Here is an 11,155-nt window from a genome sequence, read left to right on the forward strand (position 1 = left end):
GGCCGCTGAGCCTGCGCGTCCGGAGCCTGTTGCTCCGCAGCGGGGGAGGCCACGGCAGTGAGAGGCCCGCGTACCGCAAAAAGAAAAGAAAAAAAAAAAGATTTGTCTATAAAATAAAATTGCATACATATTGAGACTTTAGGGGGCCAGGAGAGAAGCAGAGGAAAGGCACAGTCATGAAGGGCCACCAGGCTGGAGGGCTGGGGGACTTTGTCCCGGGAGACACAGGGGGAGCCATGGGAGGGCTGTGAACAGGAGGCTGGGAAGAGGGTCCAGGCCAAGAGAGTAGGGACTTGTATCCCCATTTGATGAGGGGAGGCAATGCTGGTCACAGAACCAGCAAACGGAGGGAAATTTGGTCTTCTGACCCCCAGCCCAGGGCTCCTTCTGGGAACCAGGGGGTACTGAGCACAGCATTAACCATGGGGCTCATTGCCTTAGAATGAAGATGTGTAAGTGGTGTGAGGAGAGCCGTATTCCCATGGCCAATGAGGCCCCTGGTCTTCAAGAAAGCAGAGCTGCTGGAGGAGCCAGAAACACCCAAGGAGTCTGAAGCTGAAACCTCACCTGCTTCTGTTACAGGTAAGTCCCTGGGCTGGGCTGCTGCACAGCTGAGGCCACCAGAGGGCACGCGTTAGACACAAAGATTCCCAGAGCCCCCGGGTACCTGGCAACCGGCCGGGAGAACCAGGGCTCAGCCTTAGCAGAGCATCTGTCTGCTTCTTCAAGCCGAGGCCCCATTCCAGCAGCCAAGGCCCCTGTGCCCCAGATGGTGACGACCCTGAGGGGTCCCAGCCCCACCTGCTGCCCCGCCCACAGGCAGCCCTTGCCCCACCAGGAAAGGAGAGCAAAATCTGGAAGGGGGCTTATGAGTCCGCTTGTGCTGCCATAAGAAAGCACCACAGACTTGGGGGCTTTAAACAACAGAAATTTATTGTTTCGCTATTCTGGAAACTACACGTCCAAGATCAAGGTGGGGGCAGGGTTAATTCCTTCTGAGGCCTCTCTCCTCGGCTCGTAGACGGTCACCGTCCTCTTGTGTCCTCACGTGGCCACCCTTCTGTGTATGTCTGTGTCCCAATTTCCTCCTTATGAGGGCACCAGTCCTATTGGATTAGGGCCCACCCACGTGACCTCATTTTACCTCATCTCTTTAAAGGCCCTGTCTCCAAAGAAAGTCACATTCTGAGGTGCTGGGGACTAGGGCTTCAACGTATGCATGGGGTGAGGCGGGAAGGGACACAATTCAGCCCATAACAGAGGCTTCAAGGAGCTAATTGGATCCCTCCGTTTGTGGGAGACCCTTAAAGGGGAAGGGGCTTGCCCACGGCAGAGGGACGCCAGGATCTCTTTCTCCCACAGTCTAGGGCTCTTGAGAGCGAAAGAAGACCGCAGACACGTGAACTCCAGGACAGATCAAGCCCAGCGCGTGGCTCACAGCCACCCAGATCCAGCGACCCGGGGAAGACCTGCGCAGACCCGCAGGGCAGGAGTGGCAGCTACAATTCAGAAGCTAAGACCAGAGGCCCTGCTCAGCACTCACCCATTCACTGGGCAGACACCCCGCTAGGCCTCCTGTCAGCCCACACACCTGCTCCCTGCCCTGGAGGAGCGAGGTCTGGACCGGCCTGAGTCACCCAGGAGCACAGGTGAAATACAAGAACCCTGTAGGGGGCAGTACTAGGCTATGGACTGTTACCATGGCAGAGGCCACATGGGGCCCCGTGAACCAGAGTGACAGTGACCACCAACCAAGTCCAGCCCCAACATTCTACAGGGGGAGAAACTGAGGCCCGTAGAAGGGAAGTGAGACCCTACAGGTCCCTCTGCAGGGACTCTGGGGATACTCCCCATTCCCACATGGCAAATGGGGAAACTGAGGCTCACAGCGCCCCAGGCCACACAGCAAGACCTTGCCCTGCTCAGGACCCCTGGGTCCCTGGAACAGCTGTCCGGGTCCCTGATCATTTTCTCCTGACCTAATAAGCCTCCAGTGCAGAGGCTGCAAACTCAAGCCCACAGGAGCCAGGCAGGTAGCAAAACAAGTGCCTGGCGGGACCGCATCCACCTTGAGAGCAGGTGCCCCACCTGAAGGGGCCGCCCCGCAGCCGCCGTCTCCACTCCCACGCCTTCCACCACCCACCCGCCCCGGGCAGGAATAGGATCTCTATGGCCGGATCTGCGGGGTTTTTCTCCCCAGAGATCCAGATTTCCGTGGGAAATTTCTGGTTTCAAACATGTTGGTAATCGAGACCGTGTTTTTTAAAAAAACAGCATGGGCCCAGGAAAAGCCATATGTGGGCCTCTCATTTGCAGATCTCATCAGAAGCACAGACGTAGAGGGGTCTCCCTTGCTCTAAACCCAACCCCTGCCAACAGGACGTGTCCTTATTCAGAATTCAAACACCTCAGGCCAAGCGCAGCAGAACCCCGGGCCCAGGGCTGCGAGCATGGGAACGAATTCCTGGTGGAGAGAGATGATCCAGGAAGTCACTCACTCCTGCTGCCACAAAAATCCCCGGAGGCCTCCTGTGTGCCAGGCCCCGGAGGGAGGGCACGGAGATGAGTCGGATCCAGGTCCTGCCCGCAACGAATCCAGGTTGTCACAGCCTTCGTGGCCAGGGGCTGTGTACAGGGAGCCTCTGGGAGGGCGGGGTGCCGGCACTGGGGAAGGGGGGCTTGACCTCACCTGGGGAGCTGGAGTGTTGCCACCTGAGCTGGGAGGGATGATGGCAGTCCAGGCACAGTAAGCCACAGGATCAAAACCAGGGGGCACCCAGGGGGCTTGGAGCGCTCCAGCCAGGGCAGGGCAAGCAGAGTGTCTTGGCAGGGGGCAGACAACAGGGAGAAACAAGCCAGGCAAGGTGCCACTGGCTGGGCCTGGATGAGGCTCCCTGCAAACAGCCTCAACCTTCACCCAATCCACTCCCAGGCGAATCAAGAGGGGCTGTGCCTGGCCGGCTTCCCCCACCCTCCAGGACGAACCGGGTGGAGAAACCAGAGCTGGGGTATTGCATTAAATATATATATATATATATATATATATATATATATATATATATATATATATATATATATATATATATATATATATATATATATATATATATATATATGCAGCTTATGACCTGCTAACTGGGGAGGCAGAAGCTACCCGTACGGGGCTGGCATATGGCTCCCTCCGCGTCCAACTCCCACTTTGGGGAAGGTGCGGTTTCAACAGCAACCGCACAATGCTGACTAGCGTCACAGGATTTTGGTGACTTACAGATCCTAGACGCAAGGGGGCGCGGTTGAGCCGGGGAAGGGCAGTCCTCCATCCCCGGGCACTGGCAAGCCCGGGATCGCAGGGTAGCAGCACCTATTACCTGTAAGGTGGTTGGGGCCAGGTCACTAACTGTTCACAGGCTTAACTCTAAGTGGTTATTTTATTTTTTTTATTTTTATAAATTTATTTATTTTTTATATTTGGCTGCGTTGGGTCTTCGTTGCTGCGCGTGGGTTTCTCTAGTTGCAGTGAGCGGGGGTACTCTTTGTTGCGGTGCGCGGGCTTCTCAATGCGGTGGCTTCTCTTGTTGTGGAGCACAGGCTCTAGGCATGCGGACTTCAGTAGTTGCAGCACGCGAGCTCAGTAGTTGTGGCTCGAGGGCTCTAGAGCGCAGGCTCAGTAGTTGTGGCACACGGGCTTAGTTGCTCCGCGGCGTGTGGGATCTTCCCGGACCAGGGCTCGAACCCGTGTCCCCTGCGTTGGCAGGCGGACTCTCAACCACTGCGCCACCAGGGAAGCCCCCAAGTGGTTATTTTAAAAGGTGTCTTGGGAAAAACAAAGTGTGAACTTATGGCGAGCGTCCTACACTCAAGTCCTTGTCTAATGTTCAGACTCCGGGTGTGAGCAGAGTTGTCACACTATCAAACACCTAGACACAAGTGGGAACAACAAAGGCATTTTCCTCAAAAGTTGTTTTTCTCATTGTAAGAACACACGTGGCAACATCCTTGAGTTCGACTTCAAAGACCCCACACTCCATCAGTTAGGGCCTCGTGGAGGCACGGAGACGGAATTCAGGAAAAATGAATTTTCCATTTTCCTCCTGAGTGGGCGGCAGGGTGGGGACGGCAGGGAGCCGGCAGCAGCTCCATGAATAAAGATAAGGTTGGAAAGTGGCTCCTCTTCCTAGAAGCGGTTACAGGGCTAACCTTTTCCTCCAGAGTCAAGAGAGAGACACTAGAGGGCGCTAAGGGGTCAGGCACGGCTCCAACCACAGGCTGTGTGACATCGGGCCAGGCACAGACTCTCTGCACCAGGATAAGAATCAAATACTTGAAATGTAGTCGTGCACGAGGGGGCCCCACGCAGAGGGCCCCCAGGAGCCTACAGCTCACCCCCTTCTGAGCAGACATTTGCTGATGTCCACTGTTTTTCAGCAATTCACGGGAAGGACTCACAGAACTCTGCAAAGCTCTCATACTCACGGTTTATTGCAGCAAAAGGATAGAGATTAAAACTAGACACGGAGCGGGCTTCCCTGGTGCCGCAGTGGTTGAGAGTCCGCCTGCCGATGCAGGGGACACGGGTTCGTGTCCCGGTCCGCGAAGATCCCACATGCCGCAGAGCGGCTGGGCCCGTGAGCCATGGCCGCTGAGCCTGCGCGTCCGGAGCCTGTGCTCCGCAATGTGCGCCTAGAGCCCGTGCTCCGCAGCAAGAGAAACCACCGCAGTGAGAATGAGCCCGCGCACCACAGCGAAGCGTAGCTCCCGCTCACCACAACCAGAGAAAAGCCTGTGCACAGCAACAAAGACCCAAGGCAGCCAAAAATAAATATATAAATAAAATTTATTTTGAAATAAAAAACTAGCCATGGGAAGAGCACGCAGGGCAGAGTCCCAGAGAGGCCAGGAGCCTCCAGTGGCCCTGTCCCAGCGGAGTGGGGAGTCTGCGTGATCTCCCAGCAACAACGTGTGACAAGACACACAGAGTGTTGTCGACAAGGGATGCTCACCTGAGCCTCAATGTCCAGGGTTTTGTTGGAGGCTGGTTATGTAGCTCTTAGTTTCCAGGGCCACCGCCCACCAGGAGGTCAAACGGATACCACATGACTCAAGGCATCCCCCCCATAAACCACAGGGTTAGCATAGACTATCTGGTGTGGCCCAAGGTCCCCAGATAAACAAAGACACTCTTATCAGGACATTCCAAGGGCTTAGAGGTTCCCTCCCAGGAGCCAGTCCTCTGTTTAAAATGGGCAGGGTTTGGACAACCCAGGCCTGCTGAGTTACCCCTTCACTGCACACCTGTCTGAGGCCAGTTGGAAGTGCAGGAGCTGCAGGTGAGTCAGCCTGGATGAGGACAAGAGTATCCTCCTCTGAGAGATAATGGGACTCGGTGGTTTAGGCTGTTTAGTGCCCACCTCTGAGCCTTGGCATTTCCCACTCACAGAGCCCTTCCCTGCCCCTCCCACCCCCCGGGGTTGACCTGTGTTCCAGTCTGGACAGGGGGAGGCCCGTCTCATCTCTGCATCCATGCAGTGCTCAGCACGGAGTGTGGCACCCGGGGGGCTCGGGGAAACATTTGCTACATGAGCAACAGAAGGAAGGAGTGAGAAACAGTGAGGGAGAGACAGAAAGGTGAGGACAGAGACGGAAAGAGACAGATGGCAAATGACAAGGAGGCGGAGACAGGGACATAAACCAGAGAGAAAGAAGGATGAAGGGGAGATGCACAGAGGGAGAGAAAGAGGAGATCATGGGAAGACAGATTTGTATAAGTCTCTTCTGTCCCTTCAGGAGGTGATGGCAACAACCATGATAATGGCACTGGCCAGGACTGAGTGACCCAAGCCCTCAGCCCTTATTCACTTAACCCAGCGGCCCTGTGGTCTGGTCATTGTGACCCTTTCACAGAGGAGGAAACTGAGGCCCAGAGAGGTTCAGAAGCCTCCCTATGGTCACATTGCAACCTTGTGAGGTGGGAGCTAGGCCCTCGAGGATGGGGACGGACGCTGAGATTCAGAAAGGGGAGGCTCCTTCCCAGGGGCTCACAGCCTGAGAGGCAAAGCCAAGTCCATCCGGGTGCACCTGCCGTCTCCTGGCTGCTCCTAGGAACTGGGCCCATTAGGGCCGCTTCTCCGCATCTCCGAGACAGCATGGTCCTCCTCCCCAGAGACAAACACTCTTCTGGTGCTTAGTGTTTCCTCCCAGAGAGGTGGGTCTCAACCAGGATCCATGTTGCCCCTCCCAGGGGACCGTCTGGGTTGTCATGACATCTAGTGGGTGGAGTCCCGGGATGCTGCTTAACACCCTTCAACACACAGGGCAGCCCCCACCATAAACAATCACCCAGCCCCAAATGTCAGCGATGCCAAGACTGAGAAAGCCTATTCTAGAGGAATAAGATGGACCTACAAGCATATGTGTGTGTTACACATTTGCATTATGTACTTTGCTTCCTTTCACTTACAGAACACCACACAGTCTGTATCATTAACCTCACTCTTTGACAGCTGCCTATCAATGCATACAATGTATCAAACCAGTCCCTTGTCGAGTATTTAGGTAGTTTGTCCTCTGAGCACTGCAGACAACGCTATATTGATGATCTGGTCCCTCAGCCGTTGGGCATGAACGAGAATCCACCTGCAGGAGAAAATTCTGGATATGAACTTTTAAGGGTGAGGTACATAGTTTCCAGGCATGATGCCAACTTGCCCTTCATAGAAAGGGAACCGATTTCACTCTTGTCAACAACTGCCATCGCCAACCTGGTGTGTTTCTGGGTCCTTTGAACTTTGCCTATCCGGTGTATGAAAAAATAGTATCTGTGGCCATTTATTTCACTTGTTAGGTGTGAAATGGAGCATCTTCCACACTCTTGAACCTTCTAAGCATCATCTTCAGGGTGCTTTTGGCCTTGACTGTGAAACCCCAATAGTGTTAGGACAGCAGGGGTCCTGGCCGGAAAGAGACAGCCACCTCCAGTGGGATTCCTAAACAGACTTTGTGATAAAGGTACGAGCAGGGTTAGGGATACAGGGATGGTAAGGCTCCCAGGAACCAGGAACAAAAGGAAAAGATTCCTTCCAAATTCTGCTGTGTCCTTGAGGAACTAGGGAGAGAAACGGTGTCTCCGAGACCTTATTGAGAACCGGAGCCGTGGCCAAGGGGCCACCTGACAGGCCCCAACGTAGGGCAGTGGCAAGGACCAGAGCATTCTCCACCCACCCTTCAGTGTTCTGCCTGTGCCTCCCTTTGGCCAGACCCCCCTTGAGGTCAAAGGGCAAGTAAGCTTGCAAGGTATGAGAGTTCCAGGTGCTCCACTTCCTTGCCAACACTTGCTACTATCAATCCTTTTAGCCATTCTAGTGGGTGAGTAGGAGTATCTCACTGTGGTCTTGATTTGATCTCCCTGATGACTAATGGTGTTGGGTATTTTTTTCAGGTGCTTATTAGAAATCCTCTTTCTGTGAAGTATTTGTCCAAGTCTTTTGCCCATTTAAAAATTGAGTCGTCTCTCTTTTTGTTGATTCGTGGGAGCTCTTTACATTGATATAGTCTGGCTATAAGTGCGTTATCAGATACACATATGGCAAATGTCTTCAGCTGTGTCTACAGCTTTGGGGAATTCCTTTACTTTTTTACTTCTCTGCTTTTACTTCTCTATGTCTGTTCCCTCATCTGTGAAACAGAGGTAAAGATAAGACACACCCACAGGGACATCATAAGGCTTCAAGGAGAATGTAAAATGTGCTCAGAAAGATGCCTGCATGTAGGAAGTGCTCATATTGTCATCAGGCCTGGGATGGGTCATTCCAGGAAGAGAGAACCCTGTCCTCAACCTAAGCCTCATCATAGGGAAGCAATAAATGACCCTTTGCCAGGATCCCAATGGATTTTGTACAAGAGTGTGTTGGTACAATGGCTCTCAGACAAAAAGTCCTGATTTGTAGTGTTTGCCAGTTGCCACAGTGTAAATACTTCCATCATGTCCAATTTCAGGCTAACAGTGGTTTAACATCCATTTTGAAAATTCCTGAAAATTTAACCATCAGTTCTCACAAATCGGTGTGAACAAGCAGCGGCACACCACCAGCTCTTAGGCCACCTGGCTGTGTTAACGTAGGTGGGTCCCTTTCCCTCTCTGGATCTTCGTTCTCTCCATCTATCCAAATAGGGCTAGTAACTCATCCAACCCATGCAATACAGTACATATTTGCTGAGTACCTACTAGGTGTCAGTCACTGGACTAAGCTCTGGAGATAAGCCTTGAGCAAAAGCCGACAAAAACAAACAAACAAACAAACAAAAAAACAACGAAAAAAGAAAAAACAAACAAACAAAAAACCTGTCCCAGATGCTCAACATTGCTAATCACCAGAGAAATGAAAATCAAAACCACACTGAGCTATCACCTCACGCCTGTCAGAATGGCTATCAGCAAAAAGCACAGATAACAAATGGTGGAGAGGGTGAGGAGAAAAGAGAACTCTTCTGCACCGTTGGGGGGAAATGTAAATTGGTGCAGCCACTGTGGAAAACAGTATGGAGCTTCCTCAAAAAAATAAAATAGAAAAAAATAAAATAAAATAGAACAACCATATGATCCAGCAATTCTACTCCTGGGCATATATGCCAAGAAAATGAAAAACACTAATTTGAAAAGACACATGCACCCCAGTGTTCATAGCAGCATTATTTACAATAGCCAAGACACGGTAGCAACCTAAGTGTCCATCAACAGATAAATGGATAAATATTCATATATGTATATATATGAATACTACTCAGCCAAAAGAAAAAAGAATGAAATTTTGCCTTTTGCAACAACATGGATGAACCCGGAGGGTATTATGCTTAGTAAAAGAAGTCAGACAGGCAAATACTGTATGTTATCACTTATATGTGGAATCTAAAACATAAAACAAACGGATGAATATGACAAAACAGAAACAGACTCACAGATGTAGAGAACAGACTGGTGTTTACCAGTGGGGAGAGGGAAGGGGGGAGGGGCAAGATGGGGTGGAGGATTAAGAGGTACAAACTACTACGTATAAAAGAAATAAACTGGGGCTTCCCTGGTGGCGCAGTGGTTGAGAGCCCGCCTGCCGATGCAGGGGACACGGGTTCGTGCCCCGGTCCGGGAGGATCCCACATGCCGCAGAGCGGCTAGGCTCGTGAGCCATGGCCGCTGAGCCTGTGCGTCTGGAGCCTGTGCTCCGCAACGGGAGAGGCCACAACAGTGAGAAGCCCGCGTACAGCAAAAAAAAAGAAAGAAAGAAAGAAAGAAAGAAAGAAACTATAGGATTATATTGTATAGCACAGGGAATATAACCAATATTTTATAACTTTAAATGGAGTATAATCTATAAAAATTTGGAATCACTGTATTGTACACCTGAAACTAATATAATATTGCAGATCAACTATACCTCAATTAAACAAACAAACAAAAACACAAAACCCTGCCTTAGCAAAGCTTACATTCTGGAAGCGGGAGATGGAGGGGAAGGGAAGTGACTGGAAACAAACAAGTGAACACGTGAAATAAGGGAACGGTAAAGGCTACAGAGAAAACAAAACCGATGTCACAGAGAGCTGTTGCATTGGGAGCGGGGGTTACTTTGGACAGCGTGATCAACAAAGGCTTATTTTTTAAGATTTATTATTTATTTATTCTATGTCTTTATTTTTGGCTGTGTCAGGTCTTCGCTGCGGCACGCCGTCTCTTCACTGTGACGCGCGGGCTTCTCTCTGGTTGTGGTGGTGGATTTTCTCTTCTCTAGTTGTGGTGCGTGGGCTCCAGGGCATGTGTGCTCTGCAGTTGTGGCTCAAAGGCTCTCTTGTTGAGGTGCGCGAGCTCAGTAGCTGTGGCATGCGGGCTTGCCCCGAGGCATGTGGGATCTTAGTTCCCTGACCATCTTAGTTGGGACCAGGGAAGTCCCAGCAAAGGCTTCTGAAAGGTGAGACCTGAATGATAAGAGTCTTGTGCCAATCTGGTGAGAAGAGCATTCCGGCAGAGGGAACAGCAAGTGCAAAGGCCCTGAGGTTGGAACAAGTTGGGCTTGTTCAAGGAGCCGAATGAAGGCCACAGCAGCTGGAGCTGAGTGAGTGAGGCAGTGCAGTAGCATCAGCTGGTTTATGAGTTCAGTGCTTGTTGATCTGAAGGTGGAAGCCTAGAGACCAGGGCATTGGCTGCTGCCTTCAGAGCAGTCATCCAGGGGAGACGTGACAGCTCAGAGAAGGGTGGAGTGGGAAGAGAGGACAGAGTAGAGATCTGTTTTGAAGGTGGAGGCCAAGCTAGCCTCTCTTGCAGACAGATTGGATTTGGGGGTCGGGGGGGAGGAATAGAGGATGGATGTGCTTTTGCAGTTAAACAGCCCCTAGGGGGTGACTTCAAAAACTTCTGCCTCCAAGTTCCCCAGGCGTGGAGTAGGCTCAGGGATTGTTCTCTTGCCTCAGAGCCCAGATGGGGGTACAGGGGACAGGGATGCCTCACCTGGTGGGCCAGGAGGGAGGACTATACCTGGTCAATGGATGCATAGTTGGACCAGGAGGAAGAGCTAACTTCAGGCTCTTAGGGCACTGGGCTGAGCTAGCACCCTCCCCAGGATCTCCGTTATTCTTCTCAATAACCTTGAGAAATAGAGATGATTCCATCTTGCAGGGAAGACACCGAGATTCTGGGGAAAGAAGTGACTTGTCCAAGGCCCTGCCGCAGTCAAGTGACTGAAAGAATGAGCAGCGGGGATTCTTCGTACCTGAAGCCTGGATTACCATCTCCCAAGGTCAGGTCCCCCAGTGTCTCCCCATTCCCCTATTACCCTGGGGATGAGGGTTGGGATGGACAGGAGAAGGAAATTTCACCCCAAAGTCAGTGTTATTCCTGAAAGTAGATGGAGAAGTGGAACTATGTCCCACAGGAAGAGGGGGCTGGGAGTTCTGATTCCTGGGTCTGGGGGAGGTGGGGGCTTGGGGAGCAGACTCCTGGGCCTGAGGGGGCTGGGGGCCGGACTCCTGGGGTTGGGGGTCCGGAATCTCTGGGTCTGAGGGAGGATGAAATTGGGACCTGAAGCAGGAGGGAGGTGGGCTCCAGGAAAAGTGTCCCAGACCCGGGGTTCTAGGGATCCGAGGTGGGAAGCCCTGTGGATCGAGGGGGCGG

The 11,155-nt window shown here is 52.1% G+C and overlaps 1 protein-coding gene across 1 annotated transcript in view; it reads left to right on the top strand.

The window, feature by feature from the left end:
• The first annotated feature begins 488 nt into the window (after nucleotides 1-488).
• IGLON5 (IgLON family member 5) overlaps nucleotides 489-11,155 on the top strand; it is a 29,224-nt gene continuing 18,557 nt past the window's right edge. The window contains exon 1 of the mRNA XM_007463458.1: nucleotides 489-582. Within this exon, the coding sequence (XP_007463520.1) occupies nucleotides 489-582 (94 nt within the window). The remainder of the gene's footprint in view (nucleotides 583-11,155) is intronic.

This window comes from Lipotes vexillifer, unplaced genomic scaffold (genome assembly GCF_000442215.2).
Source record: "Lipotes vexillifer unplaced genomic scaffold, Lipotes_vexillifer_v1.1 scaffold802, whole genome shotgun sequence".
Classification (NCBI taxonomy): domain Eukaryota; kingdom Metazoa; phylum Chordata; class Mammalia; order Artiodactyla; family Lipotidae; genus Lipotes; species Lipotes vexillifer.